We start from the raw sequence: 21,217 nt of genomic DNA, 5'->3' as shown, positions 1-21,217 counted from the left end.
CACACGGATGCCACTCTGTAATTCAATGGCCACAAAAAAAGCTTTACTGTAAATTTGTTTGAAGATTTACAATTCATTTTAGAAGGACTGGAGCATGAAGCTTTTCAATGAACCTGATATTCCAGCAAAGAAAAGTCTGAATGAGATCAGACGAAAAAAGCAACGTTCAAATCTACAGAAATATATAATCAGTTTTGGAAGTACTGTCTAAATACATAGCCCAAGCAAAGACAGCTTTCTGCTGCAACTGCCCATAAAACTGGCAACTTCATGACTAATTGGACAGAAATGGCACTTGTATATGTTGTAATATATCTACTTAGTGAGGTATAACATTCCTGAGTTTGAGCAGGAACGTACTGGTGGGGTATCATGAAAGACAAAAGATTCAGTACATCCCTCTGGCTAATTGCAAAGTACCTTTCTTTACTCCCTGAGCCCTCCCAGTGACTGGGAGCAGCCAAGCTCCACACCAAAGAGAAACTGAAGCAGCTTGCTGCACATCGGCCAACCAGCAATTATTTTCCCTTGAAACTGCTTGCATTTTGGAGTGGAAGGTGACATTTGCTTTACAGAGGACCAAACTGTTCCCTTCTGTTAGACATTCGTCCCCAATCAAAACCATACAGCATAAATGCAAGCTCTGAATGCAATATTTAAAATGCCAAAAATCATTTCAGATTTAATTTTCCTTAAAAGGAGCTAAGTCAGCAGCTATGTTTATAGCATTCACATATAAATATAAACTTGAACTTTGCAAGTGACTTAAACCACCTTAGTTCTCAAATAAACCCCTATATTTTAAGGCCTTGTTAAAGAATTTCCAATGGACTGCTCCATTAAAAAAAAAAAAATTAAAAAACCAACCCCAAAACACATCCACTCCAACTAAATTGGCCTGTAAGAAAAAGTTGTCAATATACTGTATTTTTCTTCATAAATTATTTTTTACTTTTTTTCATTAGCTATAATTAAATTTATGCATCGGAACTCTTGTCCCATTGCAGATACTTTGTATGTCTGTGCTAACTATAACTAGAAGCCATCTATGATAGCATATAATAGAACCTTGCATCTCACCACAATGCTTAAAATTATTTTGAGTAAGACAATGCTGCACACAAGAACTAGAAACCGCAGTGAATTTCCTGGGAGAAGCAGGGGACAAAACAAAACACTTGATTCTCATTCAATTCTCTTCCTAATTTTGATCTTAACTGTTTACAACTGTGTAGTTTTTTTCTTGGAGCTCCCGCTATACCCCACCCAAAAGACCAACAAATACACGCAAGGAGATTCTCGGTGCAGCTGTAAGGCTTTGAGAGGTTCAGCTCATGCAAAGCACACTCTGATTAGCACAAAACTGCAAGACAGAGACTGCCAGAGGACAATTGCCAGTCATGAAGATATTTGGCCAAAGAGAAAGCCTAAAAACACAGTTAGGCTTAAGCCTTTCTGCTCATTCCCTATGCCATGCACTATGATGGAAAAGTCTCCAACTGTATATTCAGCAAACTTGCAAAGATGATGCTTTACCTCCATCAGTTTGCCTAACTGCTTAAAAAACCCTCACACCTCTGCCTGCCTGAGCAGCTGAGCCCTTGCCTCCTCCTCCTCCCCTGCAGCACGGCGGCAGCCCTGTCACCCGCAGAAATCCCACGTGGCTCAGGGACACACAAATCCTGTCGCACTCTTCGAACGCTCCAGTACAAAGGGACGCATCTGATGCTGCCGAACTTGAGCACAGGCTGTGGTAGTTCCTGAGCAGCTGGAAAGCCCCATTTCTCCTCTCCCTGATAGACCCAGAGGAGAAGCACGTAGCCAGGACACACATGAGACAGCAGCAACGGGAACGGCAAAGGAGAAGGTCCAGCAGCTGCCACCGGCGGGGATGCCACCTCCCACCTCAGGGCTCGCATCTCCCCACATCCTCTCAGGAGGCCACATATGTCCTCTCTGACATCTCGCAACACCTACCCATCATCGTGGCGAGCTCAAAAGCAACACTGGCAATCATCTCAGCAGCCATTAGATATGAGCCCCATCTTCAAAATTTCATGGTTCCCACTGCTGCTTGGAAAAGGATGTGTTGAATTCAGCTGCATGCAAACATCAAACAGGCTATAAGGAGGGCTCATATCCTTCAGTTTTTAATAAAGTATTACATTTAGTTGTTCCCCCCTGTAATTTTCTCACACCCTGTTACAAAAAGAGTAAACGGATGTATAAGAAGAGTTTTATGATGTTTTGCCTGTTTGTTTTGGTTAGAGGGTGTGTGGTTTTTTGGGTTTTTTGTTGTTTTTTTTTTAAAACACATGGCAGCATTTTGATTTCTATTCTTAGAAACCATTTGAGGCAAAAAAGGGCCCATGAAAGAACTGAAGTCCGCAAATGAACTTCCTTTCTGCTGGGTTTTTCTCAGCCATCTCCCCTCCAGTCACGCGTGCCAAAATCCCATGCTTTATAGGGGCATCTGTTCTTTTCTCTCCAGGCCAAAAAAGGAGACTTTTCAAACCCTTACTACAGCTGAGGAAATGTATAGCTCAATTAGCCTAATGTGATTTTCCCATGTCTACAGAGCCTAAAGTGCAGCTTCACAACTGCCACCAGAAGGGAAAGTCCCTTTCTCCTCCCTCCACCCTTCCTCCTTCCAGCCACACGCTCCCAGTCCAGGCCTCTTCTAAAAGCTGTCCTCCTCCCACTCCTCCATCTAGCTGGTTTTTACGACATGACTGAGGAACTGAGATATCAGCCATGAATGAAACTCTACATCAACAGCTGAACTGACACATTCTTATGAATCCCTACACTGCTCTACGTGCTTCGCCCACTCTTCCGCTGTGAACTTGGTATACTTCATACGGCAAGAAATACATAAAAAATAGTCACTTTCCCATACTAGTGCTACTCCTAGAGACATTACCTAATTTTGTATCATAACAAATACAGACTCACTGGATTTGACTAAAAACTGATTAACGTTGCTTGATACGAACAGCACATCACCCTGAAACTACATTGCCTGTCCATGATTTAAGGTCACACACTGGCCTTAACAGCAAAGTTTGGTGGCTCCTGCTAATGCCAGAACACAGCAGTACAGACATCATACTCCATATACCAACCCCAGCGTAAGGTGGCTTTATCCAAGTGCAATACATTTCCTTCAAAAACTTATAATTCACAGTGAAAAACATAGGATACCACAATTCCATCAAATTAAAAACCCACGAAATAACAGTTCTAATGTGTTTCAAATAAGCAGATGTTCTAGTACTTATCACTTGCGTAAGGCTTCAATGCAACCACAACAGCAAGCACAGGCCACAAGCATCACTGCTGTGGCTTTCAGTGAAATCAGCAGAATCAGACCAGAAAAAAACTGAACCTAACAAAATATGCCCAGACATTAGCACCAGAAATAAAAGACGAGAAAATTAAGCGGAGCAGAAGGTATACATTTTCATGTACCACAATCAGTGTTTGCACAATAGCTCTAAAAATTTCTGACATACCTCATTTTGTTATGTGTAAAAGCTAAAGGCAAGTCTGAAAAGCTCCTTTTTTCTCTACAAGCCAAACATGTCTCATAATTAGAGGCACACAAAGGATGTAAGAATATATTAATTTGCAAATGAGCTTTTTTAATTATTTATTTAGATTTTCTGGATAGCCACAATCTTGTTCACACAAAGTCTTCAAGAAGCAGGAATAGTCCTAGCAGAGAAAGCATAAGCAGGTTTTCAGCATAAGATTGTTAGTACTGGGCATTAAGACGAAAGCTAATATCCGTGCCCGCTCTACACCAGCTCTTTGCAGCTCAGCCTGTAAATGCATTGCCTCACTGGCAGGCTGCATGTATGAGCTGAATACATAAGCTCTTCCCCTCATGAAAAAGAAAAAAAATAAATCAAAGCTAAGCTCTATATCTGGGGGAAAAAAAAAAAAGGGCAATTAAAAGAAGAGGAATACATTTCTGACACGGCCCAGTTCTCTGGTGAACTCAAGATTAAGAGGCATGTTTATGAGCAAAACTAAGTCAATATTTTCAAATCATTTCTTAGTGCAAATCTTAGTTTTACCATTCATAAAATTCAATAGGTAATTACACAGCTAGGCAAACGTCCTTAGAGGAAAGTAGAAGAATAATGAATTCCCTACATATTATTTATAGCTGTGTTTTTGAGTGAACACAGTGTAACAGGCATCAAGCCAATATTTAAAGGCAAAAAACCAGATTTGTAAAACCTTAAATATTTTAGTAAGCAAGTCCATAGTCTACAGTCTATTTCACAATCTAATCTGCCTTTGCAATACGTAAAAATCCCAACAACCTAGACTGCCTCTGTGATTAATCATTAGGATTTAAAATAAAACCTTGACAAAGACAGGTCCAGAAGAGCAACCACAAAATATGTAATGCTATCAGAACATGCAATTTGCTTAAAATAATGTTGCTGGGAAGTGCCATGGTGTTGTCTGCAAAATATTTTGTCTGATCCGTATTTTGAAAAAACCCTTGGGAACAAAATCATTGCCATGCATCAGTCAAAATGGCAGCAAGTAGAGATCAGATCCAATTCATCACTAACCCTAAGAACAAGCTGCTTATCATTCCAAAGCTCAAAAAAGATTATGAAAAATATATAACACAATGCTCTTTAGCTCCCTAAAGACAACTGATTAAAGTCAGTTAGGAGCTGATCGGTGTGCAATGATGCTTCTGCTTTCCAAATACACTGCTTAATTGCCCATACAACTTCACAACACAACAGAGGGGAGGAAAAATTCTTCCCTCTCCTGCTACTGAAAAGTCAAGCAGTAGCTGCTGGCAAGTGAAAGGAAGGCCAAGTTGTTGTTATTTTTTTAAGCTCCAGCATCATCAATAATATTCTGGAGACAAAACTAAACAAACAATTTTTTGTAACAAACAAAGAGAACATGATCCAAAACATTCTCCTAAAATCTCATTGGTTTTACAGTGTCACAAGTAAAAAATAGAAATAAAAATCTATATCAATAGATAAAATTCACAGTACAGAGGAGGTTTAACTGGATTGAAAAGAACATTTTTTTAAATTTGTATTTTACATATATATAAATGCTCTTGCTTCAGTTTAATGCTTCTTTTATATACATTAGAAACAATACTGGATAGATTGCTCTGCTCTATTTCAGCACGCTGAAAACCAGATTTAAACGGAAAAGATCATTGTGCACAGGGCTGTGCAGAGTGCATTTCATTCTCCTTATACAACAGCAGGAATTTTCAAGCAATTTGAATAAAATGTTACTTTGTTCTCTCTCATTCAAATAAAACTAAGTTGGCATTATTTTTACTACTGCAGCATTTGGTATGCATTGCAGGAAATTTGCCAGGTACACATTGGAGCCAGAGGTGCATATGTCCTTAAGGAAATAGTAAAACGCAGACATAATAAAGCTTTGTCAATGTAAGTAATAGATACTAACTCCCTCCCTCCTGCAGCAGCTTTAACTTAAATGGCCAGCAGCTCCGTGGATTCAAAGGGCTGAATACTATATCCTTGCTCTTGCACAATACCTCCCACTGCCTTCCACATGCATAACATTTCTTTAGGACTAGACATATCTGTCTTGTTTTATCCAGCACCAATATATGTCTCTGTTAGGAAATGTCCGCTTTCCATCGATGCTTGCGACAAGAACCTGCATGCCTCTCGCAGCCCTCCCAGTTTAAGGACAGGCCAGCTAAATATGCACAAAAGCACCTTCCAAACATTCTTTCTTCTTTATGAGGAATGTAGGCAGACCTTAGCAATAAATGTTCAGGACAGTCCCAGGATTCCTTCTTGAGTGCAGAAGGGAATACTTGTAGAGATGCACATAAAAGTTGCAGGACAAGTTAAGAAGTAAATGTGAAAGGAGACAGGAAGCAAGGGAGGAAAAAAGGAAGCTGGAAAAAAAAGAGGCAGCTATAAGCATCATAAGCATCGCTGAAACAAACAGGTTGTGTGTATCCCATGTGTAGATCAAAAGCACTGCCAAAAAAACCCACAAACCCCATTCCAAGCAAAAATTGACTTTAAGATAGCACCAAAATAAAATAATGGAAAATAAACGGGTGCGTCATTGGTTCTACTGGGTTTGGATTCATTTGTCCGCTCTGCTTTTCTGCAGCTTTCACCCATCGCAGGGGAAACACCAAATTCTTGGAGTCACTTTTTCTCCTGCAAACAAATGGCTATGGCAAAACAATTATGTTCATTTATAACATGCAAAATGTCCTCCAAGAAAGATGGAGACAAGCAATATGCAGCACCAAGGTAGCTTCCGGGAAGGGCACAGCAGCTGAGCCAGCAGAAAGCGACTGCACCCGTTCTGTTTATTATCTGGAGCACTGGGCACCCTCGTCATGCTGGTGGCAATTATTCCTTAGTGCAGGAGAAAACCAAGCTGTCCCAGGAGGAGAATAGTGCAGGAAAGCCTTTTGAAGATGCAGTCCAAGCTCTGAAATAAACCTCTCAGCAGCAACTGTGATGAGACACTCTCATACATCTCCTACAATTTGAACAGCTCTGCCTGTGCATTACTTACCAGGAATGTTTTGTGATGATTTTCTTTTTTTAAATTTATTTTGGACAATGTCACATAACATATAATTATCCATTAACATCCCTTCATTATCTTCAGTGACAACACCATTTCAAAACTGAGTTTTGCTTCAGCAATCTATTAAATCTCTGGGTTTTTGCAGAAGCCTATTTCACCTTTCAGTCATTTGTATTATATCACTTGAGTAACTACTAAATTTGGATTTATTTCAGGGAAATACATAAATCTCTTCTGTAAAAATCTACACTTGAGGTAGTCACACCCTATGCTCCCTTTACAGCCCTGGGAAAGATATAGACACTTTTAGACTGTAGCTCACCAACCCTGTTTTATATCTCTGTTTTGAAGATTTGATAAATCATGCTCCACAGTCTATAGAGCCAACCAGATCTCTACTGACTACAGGAGTCCACCTCAACATCTATATGTAGTTTGATAATCCACCTCCTTGTGCTACATCCTCTTTGCCTTGCTCCCCCTCATGACAGCAAGAAGAGATACTTGAGACCAACTTCAGACTTCATTTAGGTAAACAAGAAAGGCAAAGAACCTTGTGCAGCCGGTGTAAAATAAACACTCATACTCTGCTAAAAGTGTGCCAGACTGAATTCAAGATCCATGAGGGGCTAAGGAAAACAGCAACACAGATTTCCCTACAAAGATTCCTTGGAAGAGGGAGATCCTGTTGCTGCTCCCAAACACTACTTGGACTGCTTTTTTCAGAGTATTTTTAAACAGGACAAAATGTTACAAGTAAGTAATTTATTGATGCAGGGTTTCTGCCTTCATATTGTTTACTGCCACTGAAAAACTCCCATGATCAATTAATATTTCACGCCTATGTCCAACAGACACTGAAATGTAATAGGGGCCTGACTTTATCAAATCAACAGCCTATCACAAAACCTGCTAACATGATCACAGCAGGACAAAGCAGAAGAATTTTGCAAACAGAAGATGTGTACTGATAAAACCAATGCATGAAGAACTGTATTTCAGACTCTGCACAGGCACAGTCGCCGTGATGCTCTGGCTACCCTTCATGCTCTCCAAGTTGCTGTCAACCATAAGCGCATCAAAACTCACTCTCCTTCCATAAAAGCACAGCTTCAGTAGCACCGTTCTGCAGTCAAAGACCATCCTGTGCTCTGGATACCCTTTCCTGCATTTTTTGTCACCTCTGTTGGCCAGATTGAGCTGTCCTCCAAGGACCCACACAGGTCTGGAATCCCCATGAGAGTCCACTTGGGTCTCCCCCTTTGAGGGAGAGACATGTAGGCACAGGTCACGGGAGCCTATGGCACCACTCCGTCCTCTACAGGCCTTTCAGCATCAGTGCGATGGGCACAAATGCTGCCAGGGATTTCCCCTCCAACCCATGCCTTAAAATAACACTGGGATGTGGGAGGAAAGCATCTAAGTTAACACTGCCTCGCACAGCACTATTTTAAGCAAGAAAACCCTGAGCATTGGTAGGGTTTTGATGCTTTCTCCCAAATGTTGCCACTTTAGGCACTCCCATCAGACTCTGCCTCCTCCAGCTTTAATCACCTGACGGCATTAGAGTAACAAAAATAATGAAAACTACTATACATGGAAATGAATAAGAAATGAAAAAGTATTTTTCTGCCAAGATCAAAACAATAGCAACCAAATATTTTTCATTGTGCCGGCAGAGACTTCTGCTATTTCTCAAGCTACAGTATCACTCTTTGATTTGACAATTTACCAAAAAAAAAAAAAAATTACTTGAACATTAACATCAGCAAGTCATCCAGTCTTTTAAAAACTGAAAAACACATACCTGGCGTACAAAACTGTTAGAGGTAGTGTCAGAAGATGTACTCCCATCTGATCCTTTAAATCGGTTTTTTCTTCTTGCCCCTTTACCATAAGACTGTAAAAAAAAGATTAGAGGAACAGCATTAGTTTGTGTTGCACAGAAAGCTTTCAGTACAAGCATTACCAATGTCTCCTAGACTAGCAGGGATTCAGACGATCAGCTTCATGCCAATTAATAAGCACATATTCAGTAAGGAACTGATGGGACTATGTGCGCAAGTGCTCACCAACGCAACCAGGCTTGGCCAATTGAGCCCTGATTGTTTTGGGGGGTTTTTCACATTCAGGTTTGGAGAAGCATTTATAGACTTCTATAGTTGTAGTATTATTCATGCAAGTCACAATAATTAAAAAGTACAGTTTGTTTTGCAGCTAGTTTAAATAAATGAGCTAGGAAAGGAGATACTGGAGCAGTCTCCAATACATCACAGCTATGAGCCAAGTCAGCTGAGGGACATTAAACAGCAAGAAGTGACCAACAACTTGTTGATTCAGATACAAACTTACAACCAAGGAAGAATTTATAATAATATTTTTTTAAAAAAAGTCAAAGTAAGTAAAAGCAGTATAACAATAAAAAAAGGACTAAACATGTAACTGGAAAAGGGATAATATACAACTAAAAAGCAAAGCATCGTTTATTAGGAATTCTATTCGGAAATCAAAAAGACACCAGGAGAAAGCAATGGTTGGCTGAAGAAGAAATTATTAAACTACGGTTTAGGAACACAGAAAATGGCCCAGCCCCCCCAAAAAAAGCTATTTGTTCTATGCGATTAATATGGACCATCAATAAGTATCATAAAACAAATTTCAAAAAACATGAAAGAGTTTAAAACTATGCTATTTGCAACCACTTACTTTTGTGGTGACTGTAAATTGTGCCATGACACCACCTCAGACCCTTCCCAGGGTGTCCCTCCCAGGTATAGCAAAATCTCACAGATTTGTTCTGCACAACTACATTAAGAGACAGCTCTTCCTATCTAGTCACATTGCTTAAATTCATCTAAACTTACATCAAAATCATGTCCTGACTACTTCAAACATTATTTTCCTTGAGGTTGATAAGTGCAATTTTTTTCCTCGCTCATCATGCTGCTGTAAAGGTCATTTTACTAATCCATCTCTCTGGATCACATCTCCTGTCTCTAAATACCTCCCACAGTTCCCTGAAATAAACAGGGTCTTTGTCTTCACTTTCAAGGTCTGCCTTGGCCTATTCCCAATCTTAGCTCTCATCTTGCGTTCAGCACTGAACTTTTGAGTTCTGCAATAACTCAGGGGAGAAAAAACAACACAAAACCAAACACAACCAGCCTCCATCACCTACATGCTAAATTTTCAGAGAGTAATTTCATATCCTCCCCAATACTATCTCACAATCCTTCTCCCAAGAATAAAAATTCCTTTACAGAAATCTCATTGTTCTCCTTAAAGTATACCACAACAACAAAACCCCTCTTGATAATAAGGTGCTAGTGTGCTACTATCTCAAAACATTACACTAAAATTATATTATTTATCCACTATTATTTCCTAGAATTCCAAGTCCATGCATCCGCATCCTGCTGTTGTTTTTGGCCCTAAGCCGCTGTCAGTCCTGGGTTTAGGCACAGTGAGAAAATTATGATCAGCTTACTGGAGAACGTGGCTGTGCATGTGTTACAACACAACACACCTGACAACCTGGCCCTGATCCAGCAGACCCTGGGATAAAACTCTGCCTGGGTTTTTGCATAAAGCATGTCCTTCTCTGGGCTTGGGCAATCCTCAGAGCACCGCCTGAGCTTTGGGGCTGCGTCCTGTCGGTTCTCATGGTAGGGGAGGGTGGGCTCCAGCACAGGCTCGGAGGCGCACTTAAAACCTCATACTGGCAAGTTTTTAAGATCATGACTTGAAAATCTGAGCTGTAGCTCTTAGCAGTAACACATATCATAAATAAGACGGAATATTTTGCAATCTAAGAGTAACTGAGGAGGACGACAGATAACCACTACTAACTTCAGATCATTTGTTAAATTGACAAATCCAGGTAATTTGCCACCACAAGATGCACGAGAACAGTCTCAGGCTGTATCTGGACCATTAGTGTTGACTCCGGGGAAGTTCAGAGCACTAGTAGAAATCTAATATTATACCAATCTTTTAGAAAGAATGACTCAAGTAACGAGATCTGTCAGCCTGACACTGATTCTCAGCAAAAATAATTTAATATCTGTTATGTCACTGAACTAACAATGACTTACAAGAAAAGCAATGACTTTCCCCCAAAATATAGATTCATGGGAAAGATATTTTGCCAAATTCATATGATTTTTACAAAACTGTAAAAAAGCCATGTAATAAGTTTCTGAAGGGCACATGAACTGATACTACACTCATTGGTTAAGGCAGAACTATATAAAAATCAGCATACTACACATTATGGGGATGAAAATATGACTTTCTAATGAGTCTAGAACTGTAACCCAGTACGTCACAAAATGTAAAATGAAAATTGAACGAGGAATGACTTTACATGGTTGCATTTCTAAAAAGGATCTTTGATAACAGAAGAACTTTGTGAGAGTAGAAAGGTCTTCATAGATCTATAAGAATAAAAAGTAGATCGGAACCACCGTTACCAGCAAATTATTCCAAACATTTTCCAGTTACTGTTAGAATAGACAGTCCTATGAGAACAATCTTTTTCCACCCAGTATAATATTCCATCTAATATAATATAATATTAAGGTATGTAAAATACATAAAAAGTATCTTTGACATCAGTAGTCTTCAAATAAAACATCTTTCAATCTAAATTTACCTCTTAAAAATGGTTCTTACAGAGGTAACTGACTGTAGCTACCCACCAACATTCTGACCCTCTTTTCTCCAATTTTTTGTGGAAGAATATGGAAATATACTTACAAAAAAATAAAGAATTCAAAACATTCACAGAGCAGCTCAAGAATATAAAGCATCTACATAAAGATCACACTATCTAGGCAACTTCATAAATAATGTACAGTATAGTATTTTGTAATCCCTAGAAAAAATATACACATATTCTCTTTCACAGTCATATTTTTGTATTTGTACCCAGTTTCTACAATATTTATTTTATTTACAGAATCATAGTGTTCAGTTTTCTAATGCAAAAAATTACTACAAAGGCAGAAGAGGGACTGTGTCTAGAGTGATGAGGATAAAACAAACAAGAGCAGAATAAAAACGTCTTACAAGCACAGATAAAATACACACTTCTCTACCTGCATAGCAACACCTAACAGCATTGATTGTGGGCAACATCACACAGCAAATCCAGCTCAAACTGAAACTTACCTTGATTTTTCAGTTGTTTAGGGGGTTTTTTTGTGCATAGCAGCATGCACATTTTTGTTCCAGTCTTATATATGTGAAACTATTCAGAAGTACAAGCTAAATACTAACTTTAAACACAAAAAGCAGTTGACATGATGGGAGGCCATGGCTACACAGTGTAGGGAAAGTCAGTTTTACAGCTGCTTCTGCGCACAGACCACCTCTGAGTCAGAGGAAAGGGGGACAATTTTGGCACGTGGGAAAAGTGGGATATGATGACTCTTCTCATTATTTTAAAGGATGCTAATCTGACATTACTTTTGTCTTCCATGCCTTTCAAGCTTATTCCCACAGTCAGAAATATCTGAAACTCTCTTCTAAAAATGAGATAAGTCTTCCATAAACAAAACAGATTCTTACATATTTGTAAAAATTATTAAATATCTCTGTCATGTGGAGAATCATGAATATTCATCCTGTCATATTCATTATGTTTTGCTTCTCTGAGTGTATTTTTTCCATAAGAGCTTAATGCGAGAACAAGACCTTTGTGAAAAAAAAAAAAAAAAAAAAAACAAAAACAAAAAAAACCAAACCCACTACCACCAGTTACTTTCAATTCTGGAAAACAAAAAAAATTTTTTTCACAATGAACTCAATATGTTACTGTGATTTTCATATTAAAATTAGCTGCCTTATCTGTGTTGTGTGCAGCAGTCAGCCGCAATTAGGCAGCTAAAAATAAAGGGCTGAATCATAACGTGCGGACATCGGCCAGTAAAAGCAGCAACACGGGGCAGTCTTTCTCAACCTATACGGTAGCTCTACCTAACAGAACCATAGGGGACCAAAAGTCTCTGCACCCCAGTATACAGTACCCAATGGTAACAATCTCGAAACCCAGCATAACCGGGTGCCTATGGCATACCATCATTTGCCCCAGCTGATTTTAATACAACCAACCCCAGCACTGCGAACAAGCCTGTTTATATAAAAAGTTTGCTGACAGGAACATTCTCACTGGATTTCAGCAGAACATCTTACACAAATAAAGTTACGTATACATGTAAGTGTTTACAAGATCAAAACTGTAGCTTGGTTTATTAGTCAGATGTGTGAAGTTCTTTTAAAATTGGCTGAGTTGCCAGAGACGAGAAACACAACACACGCACTTAGGTTCTGCAGCTTCTTAAAATACCTAGCAGACAATGTGAAACCTTAAAAAAACCCCAAAGAAAGCCCTACCAGAGTAATCTCATTAAAAACATTTCATCAACAAAGTCTTAATTTATTAAGATTTATGTATTTATTTTATATAATATTAATTTATTAAGATTAAGCAAAGAAAGACTCTGCTTTCCAACTCTGATGTGAAAATACATTTTGCAACCTTTATTCAGCCCATCTAATCAAACAAAATATGAGAATCATATGAAGCATTAGAGGCATGCGTAGCAGTTTCCTGATAATTAACAGTTTCATATACAATTACTCATTATTGCAAACAGATGAGATCAATGTCACTCAGTAAAACCCTTTAATTTTAATGAGGTTCTGCCTCAATGCATGAAAGGCATGCACCCGTAAGATTTAATCCTCTAACACACACGACAAGCAGAAGGCATAGTTTATCCCTGTAGGGAAAATACTATGATCTGGAAGAGGGAATATAAAACATTTACAATGACCAAGTATCTACAACCAGGGAACTGGTTGTAAAAGTCTTCTTGTTCTTCTTGTTCAAAAGTCTTCTTGTTCTTCTTCAGTAAAAGTCTTAAAATGCCCTTTACCAGTAACCACTCCAATAGTATTTAACAGCAAAGCAGAGAAAAGCAGTATACACAGGGTTGAGTCTGAACCTTTACTAATTATAATGGGTAAAATAGCACCAGTCATTGAGACTGATATCATCGTTAGTGGTAAACATAAACCCTTAAAAACTATCCTACTGGTCTCATTCAAAGAATAAAGGAAAGGTGCAGAAGATTTAGGCAGCAGAGTCACTGATGTGGAGTCAGGTCTCAAAACAGAAATAATGATGCAAGAAAGGAACTGGAGAGAACAAAAACAGAAAATAAAAATTCAGAGCTGGAATGAGGCTTCACCATCTCAGATGAACAAATGACCAATTACAAGGATCAAAAGAATACCTAAAGGTAAATGAGCAACCCCCTGAAGGATTAGAGAATTGCTAGGAAAGTCAGAAATGAGAGCGCGCACTAAGCATTTTTCCTTCCCATGCAAAGGCTTTAAAAGATTTTTTAGAATGCCTATGTCCCAGGCAAAGAATAGCATGCCAGGACAGTGCAGAACATGCACATCCAGCTCCATCCACCTCTTAGGAAAACAAGGAATTGCCACTTTAATCAATTCCTTACAACAAGGCAACAGAATGTTCCTGTTGGTCAGACCTCCTGAGCCCTCTCTGGTCAATGGCCAGGCTTGCCACCACCCAGAACCAATACCCTCCAGCTACCGGGTGGTGCAGCCTCCACCATCAGCTGCATAACTGTAAACCCCCACACCCACACTCAAACAATGCAAACTGCGCATCTTTGGATATAAAGGGTCAGCTACAGAAAGAGACATGAATATTTCTGATCTTTGCACCACAAATCACACTAATCTTGTAAGTGAGGGGTGGTCAGCCTTCTGACAGTACAGCCAAGGGCTGGAAGACGTACACAGACCTCGTGGCATTTCATAATGGCAATGGGGACAAGGGGGCAATACTGGACATAGAAAGATATCCTGGCTTGCCTCTGTCTCAGGGCTGGGGTTTCAGGTCACCCTACACGACCAACACCAGTGCAGCCCTGTGACAGGCAGTCAGCCCTGTGGCATACCTTCAGTGAAGGAGTTGCCTGAGGAGCACAGACTCATGTCCCCATAGCAGAGAAGAATCCCAAGGTTAGGTCTCAAAACCTGGATTTCTTCAAACAAACACCATTTGCTATCAGGACACAATTCAGAAAAGACAAGACTTCCCTTCAGGAATGCTATCAAAGTGAGGATCTCCATATACAGTCATCGAGTTCACACAAGCTACAATGATGAGTCTGCTAAGTCCATTCCATAGTCCTTTTATAAAAATATTCCACCTACACCAGAAAAAAATCCATCCAAACAACAACAACAAAAACAACCCACAAATAATTTATTTATCCAAACTTGCATACATAATCCAAAAATAAGTATTTGACAGATGCTCCATTTTTCCCCATAAAAAAAGGAAAACCCATTTCTGCTGAGAAATCTGTAACAGGGTTAAATCTCTGATGTTCTTTTCTGCTGGCCTGTGATAAAGCCTTGCCAGTACTGCAGCTAGAAATAGCCTAATTCTCACCAGTTCCTACACTTCTAAGCCATATTCCAGTGCTCTCACCCTGGCCTCAGAACCCGGCAGTTTCCACCCGTCAGACAAGAAGTAGGGGACTCGGCCTGCTCTCCTCCTCTCCAGTGGCTTGGGAACCCACCTCAGTGCAAATCTGCTGCACATCTCCCGGTAACACCAGTGATGAAGATGTCTGCTTGCAACTCGGCAAAACAGGAGCACACAACAGCAGTAGGTGTTGAAGCTCATGTGCAAACCCTGCTGTGGCTCCTGCAGCCTTTTAGGATTGGCAGCTACAGTTGTAGGCCACGTGCCTACATGCCCCACCTGCTCTCCATGGATTTCTGTATTTCTCTTACACAAGCACACAGAAAAAGAGATCTGACTCTATGACAGAAAGATATTTTCATGGAGCAACAGCCAACTATGGGGAAGCTTCCCACTGCTAAGGGTCTGCTGCCCTGCCAACAGAGACTAAAGCAAGCCCTTGGAGGTCAGGAAGGCTGATTTTGGTTCCTTTGTGTTATTTCGAATCTCTTCTATCCCAGCACAGAAAAGAACTGAGTAAAGGAAGCAGAAGAAAAGTAACTGAGGCTCCAGAGAAGCCAGCCTGGGAAAGTACAGGAACTTTTCATCCGTAACAGTTTGTAATTATAAACCTAGAGACAAAACAAGACAAAAACAGAGATCGTCTCTAGAAGAAGGTTACCAGATACTCAAATAAGGTAGGACTGAAACTGCTGAATTGTTTCAGAGGGATTTTACACTCTAGGAAAATGTAAAATACAATTATTATAGACCATATATGCTGATGATGTGTAATACCCAAGTGGCAAATAAATGTCTCTGGAAGAGATGAGCATGCAACATCACCTATTACTGATAGAATTCAGGACAATGAAAAACAAACCCAAGGAGCAGAAAAGAACCACCAGAAAATTAACAGCTGAAACTTGAAGGGCTTTCTTTAGTGAAGGACTATTAAAATTTATTTTTGTCAGTAAGGAGTACAACACTGAAAGGGGGTTACCACATTGGGAGTGAAAATACTACCTCTTGCTGAGGACCATGAGGAAGTCCAATGAATGGAGTTTGATTTCATCTCTTCTTCATTTGTATATACTCCATTGAGCTGCTGCCACATTGGATCTGGCTTCTAGGGATGCTGCCAGCAGAGAGTAAAACCTTCCATGCCTCTACAATGAATGGTTATTGTTATTATTTAAGTAAGCAAAGGGATATAAATTTTGTTTGTTTATTGCTTACAAAGTATTCTTGCAAGCCAGTACTGGGAAATACACTGTTGCAAAATGTTTGTTTGAAGAATAGGTAAACATGGTATGAATTGTGATAAATCAGCTCAGCTGAAAGAGAGCAGCAGAGGGCAGTGTGATTAATCTGCTGAGAATAAATCTCTGGCTATTCTTTCCATTCCTCATTACCACAAGACAGGCAGTGAGGTGATGGTGCTATGCAACTGAAAAGATAGCTGGAGATCCAGGAAGAACAACAGTCAGTGCTAGAGCCAAATAACTAAGCTGATATTCTGGAGTCACCACATGCACATTAATCTAAGATTCACATTAACATCTATCACAGTCAATACAGAAGGAAAACTGAACAAGCCTGTCCCTAACCCCATGCCTGCAGTTTACCTTCAGCAATGCAACCAGACCAGCTGGAGACAAGCTCCTGAGATGATGAAGCCTTTAGACTTGGAAGGGGGAAGCACGTAACAGTATCAGGGCACAGAGGAAATCTAAATGCAAGTGAAAGAGCTGAAGAAAACAATCAAGAGAACTGTTTTCATTTAAAATGTGTCAGGTTATTAGGACCTGCATTGACAGGTGATGCATAAGAAGGCAAGCAAAAGAAGAGGAGGAAAATAATGGGGAATAAGGAAGAATTCATCCAGGGTAAGATACCTTTTCCCTCCACAAGGTAGTCTGTAGTTGCTTGATACAAGGTTTCATTGTATTTTCTTTGAAACATCTCTTATAATTTACTGATCTGATTTGCTATGACTGTTCCTATGACACAACACAGGAAGCTTTATGATGAGAAAATAGCAATAGAAATTGAATCTAATGATTTCTGGGGACTGAGGGACTTTGAAGTAGGATCTGAAAAAAATTACATGGGAGGGAGGGAAAATAGAAGAAGAGAGGCCAAGAGCTCCCATGAAAGGCATTAATATGCTATGCTGTAATATACTATAAACAAATCAGCATAGCATCTGAGTTAATTAAAACGATTAAACTGAACATTCTACTAATTCAACTTCCTAGATTGAAGGGGTTCTTGAAATAAAGAATTAAAAAAAGGACTGGAGTTGATTTTTTTAAAAAACAGATACTGATCATCAAACACTCATGCATTTGAACAGAGTTTGCTTGTTTTACGATTTCAGAAAATCAAATGCTGATTTGATTACAAAAGGGCCACACCTAAAACTACCACTTTGCACTGACATATACCTGGACGTTGTGAGTAACTCCACAGTGTAACTGTCAGCATGTGCATTCATCTGGATAAAACTGGACATCTGAAACTATAGCACAACCCCATCTGGACTAGGATCACAGCGAGTACCTAAAACTATGTTTTTACAGTAATATGGACCTAAAAGCCACCAAATTTAGGTAATACAGAATAACACACCAATACCTTGTCCCCATTGCAAAGAACTTCCCAGGGAGAGTACAGTATAACTGTCATGATCAACACGTAAAGGGATTTAATTTTGTTTGCAGATCTTGTTAGGAAAATGCATTATGAAAATAAGAAATAGAGGCTCTCTAGGAACAGTTCACACATTTAACTACCTTTTAAGAGTAATTACTTCCAGAGTGTTAACTACATTCACTCCCCTGCCAAGTGGTGACAAGTTTGGCCAAAATCGATGGACAGGCATGATCCAAGCTATCGACCATGATGTACAGCCAGGTTAAAAGAAATCCTCAGCTTTGCAAAAATAAAATTCTTGGATAAGAGAAATTTTGAGGCTTGTTACAACTCTACAAAGGCTCTTCAATTACATTTTGCTAAATCATAATTCCCAGAAGTAGTACTTCAGAGAGAATACTTTTAGGAGTGATATCACTCCATAAGCTCGAATGCTGGTTGTTTTTTTTTTTTTTTTCCTGACGCATTACTTGGCATGAAATGTTTCTAGGATTGATACTCAAGTACCTTAGAGAAAAAGATAGAGGTGGGCATAACTGAAGTACCTGTAGGCAATCTACTTGATGATTCACATGTTCTCATTAAGCCTCTCCTTATCACTGCGAGTATGTTCTAAAGCAGCAAGATCTTACAATATTGATTTTTTTCGAAATCATGTTAATGGAGCAAAAATTCAAATCAGAATAATTGTCTCTCAATGCAGTGCATGCTAAGGAATTAACTAACATTATTATTCAGACAAAGGGCTCTTTTGCTTCCATAATCTTATTTCCTCTACACCAAAGGTTTATGTATGACTAGAATATGTGTATATGGTGAAGATACAGTTCTTGTTTTGCCTAATGGCTTTGGTTCCAAAAACTGAAAAGTATTCCCTGAACTAAAAAGCTGCATTATTACTATCTTAAAAAGTGGATCTTTTTGTCTGTGAGTGTTCAGAAACCAGTTCTATAAAAGAGAATATAAGTATTTTACCTGAAACATAAATAACACGGGAGTTAGCAAACTATCCTTCCTCTCTAAACAGAGGTTCTTTATGCCTAGTTAAAAGGACGGGGTGAAAATCGATTTTATGATCAGTATTTGACATTTGTCCACAGCAGAGAGGCACCATATGATTTGACAGTTGCCGATTCTGTGCTTAGGGCTGAAAAGATATAAAAAGGGGGGATTTGTGGGTCAGAAATTAGTTCCCTTGCCACTGCTTCTGGAGAAGCTGGCAAAACATATGGCCCTACTGAAATGTCTGTTCTGCACTTGGAGGCTGCAGTCAAATTCACATCCAAAGAGACACTTTTTTTTTTTTTAGCTTAACCTAGACTCTGTTTCAGTGCCTGGATTTTGTTCTGCTGTCACTGGTCCCCAGTAAGTAAAGATCAATTAGCGAGTCTTTTGACAGACTGACAGCATTTTCCTCTCGCAATCGAGCACTTCTGTGATGAAACTGGACCACCTTCTCAAAGAAAATAAAGCATCAGAGATAGCTTTGGCAGCAGCAATAAAAACTGCCACCCCAAAAGGAAAAAAAACTCTGTCCTAACAAGAACAAGCATGTTTGTAATTTAAAACGCACGCAATCAGATTTTACCACCCTTTTACTGGGTTTAAAAATAGCACCATAAGTCTTTGTAGCCAACTATTGCAAACTCGAAGATATTATGCAACATTCATATACTAAACAGGAGCCACCTTTCAAAATATAAAGTCTTTACCAAGCGTGCAAACATCCATACCCTGTCTCCTTCTCTTCATCCATCCACCTGAACGCAGTGCACATGGACCGAGTTGTTAAAATTTCAGCGATGACTGTACAGCCACCTTCTGCGCGGTAATGGAGCAGCTGAAATCTGCAGCGTGCCCAACACCTTCAGCCTCCCCAAAAATCCTGCTCAACAACCAGCCTGAATCGCCTTCCCCCATCAACACAGACTGTTACCAGCCTGTGTAACAGATGAGGAAGGTTTCGGCAGTGCGTGGTAAGCATCAGGTACAGATACAACAGGTTACTGGAGCAGGGAAAAACAGCCGTAACCTGTAATACATGCACGGAGAGCACCTAGACAGCAACGTTCTCTTATATATCCACCCTCCAGACAACTGCAAGGTTCTTTTGACGTACGAAGCTTCTGTGGCACAGAGCATCCCGTTGTGCGCGTTAATTAAATGGCATTTGGGGGCAGGGAGGAGGACAGGGGTTTCAGGCGTCTTAGGAGAGCCGGCAAACTTTTCCGGCGGCGGGCAGCCGAAGTTGAAGGACGCGGAGCTCCGGCAGCCCCCTCGCCCCCCTCTCCGCCTCCCCCAGCCTGCCGCCCGCCGCCTCAGGGCGAAGCCCTCCGCGCCCGGCCCGGCCCCGCCGTCCTCCGCCCCGCTCCCCGCCGCAGCCCCGGGCCGCCGGCCCCAGCCCCGCCGGCCCCGCGGTACCTGCGCCGCCGCCGCGGGCAGGGGGTTGTCCAGCAGCTCCATCTGCACCTCCTGCGCCGGGCTGGGAGGCGATTTGGACATGTCGCTCTGGACCATTGGCGAGGAGAGCGGGCGGCCGGGCGCCGAGCCCCTCGGCGGGGCAGAGCCGTGCCGAGCCGAGCCGAGCCGAGCCGGGGCGGCGGGGCGCCCCTCAGCGCCCGGCCATGCCGGGGGAGGGGGCGGGCGGGCGGACGCGGGCGGCGGCGCGGCCCTGCCTGCTGCCGGCGGGGAGCGCGCAGCGCGGCGCGGCGCGGCGCGGCGCCGGGGGACGGGGCACCGCCGCCGGGCGCGGGGGGAGGGCCGGGGGCGGCGCGTGGGGAAAAGGGAAAGTGACAGGGAGCATCTCCCTCCGGCAGCGGCCGGGCGGCGGGCGCGGGGCGGCGCCTGCCTCCCCGCCGGGCGCGGCGCGGCGGGGAGGGGAGGGCAGGGGAGGGCAGGGCAGGGCTGCGCGGCCGCGGCCGCGGCGGAGGGGCGAGCAAGAAAGTTGGGGCTGGGGGCGCGGCGGGCGCCAGGCCCTGCTCTTCCCCGCCGCTCGGCCGGGCCGCGGGAGGGCGGCCCGGCCGGTGGGTGGGTGTGCGCCGGGCCGGGTCGGCCCCGGCGCGGCCGTGGCCGCGGCCGTGGCCGTGGGCGGGAGGGGCTCGCTCCCGCCTGCCGTCGGTAAGTTGTTGCAAACGACGCTTCCCGCCGGTCAGACAACTCCGTGGCTTGTGGAGCGCCGATTCCCGGGTGCGGTTTGGGTCGGAGCGGTGGGAGAGGCGCGCCGCTCCCCCTCAGCCAAGCCCCCGCCAGCCAGGTACGCCCGGGAGAGCGGGGGGAGGCAGGGTGCACCCCTCCCTCGGCCCTGCGGTGCTGCTCCTCCTGGCCCTTGAGACGGCACGGCATGTCTCAACCCGTACCGAAGCCCGAGTCGTGGGGTACGGTTGGTTCTAGTGGACAAACCTGCACTTCCCAAAGAGAAAGTTCCATGGGTCTGTCTTGTTGATACGGTTTCTTCCT

The 21,217-nt window shown here is 41.9% G+C and overlaps 1 protein-coding gene across 2 annotated transcripts in view; it reads right to left on the bottom strand.

The window, feature by feature from the left end:
• Positions 1-20,482, bottom strand: part of CACNB2 (calcium voltage-gated channel auxiliary subunit beta 2) — a 261,310-nt gene extending 240,828 nt beyond the window's left edge. For both annotated transcript variants that reach the window (XM_072854405.1, XM_072854406.1), the window contains exons 1-2: positions 20,183-20,482; positions 8,399-8,491 (exon numbers count right to left, since the gene is read on the bottom strand). In XM_072854405.1, the coding sequence (XP_072710506.1) occupies positions 8,399-8,491; positions 20,183-20,278 (189 nt within the window). In that variant the 5' untranslated portion in view covers positions 20,279-20,482. The remainder of the gene's footprint in view (positions 1-8,398; positions 8,492-20,182) is intronic.
• Between the last annotated feature and the right edge of the window lie 735 nt (positions 20,483-21,217).

Source organism: Ciconia boyciana, chromosome 2 (assembly GCF_034638445.1).
Source record: "Ciconia boyciana chromosome 2, ASM3463844v1, whole genome shotgun sequence".
Classification (NCBI taxonomy): domain Eukaryota; kingdom Metazoa; phylum Chordata; class Aves; order Ciconiiformes; family Ciconiidae; genus Ciconia; species Ciconia boyciana.
The sequence above is the reverse complement of the archived record's forward strand: the minus strand, read 5'-3'. Positions and strand labels throughout refer to the sequence as shown.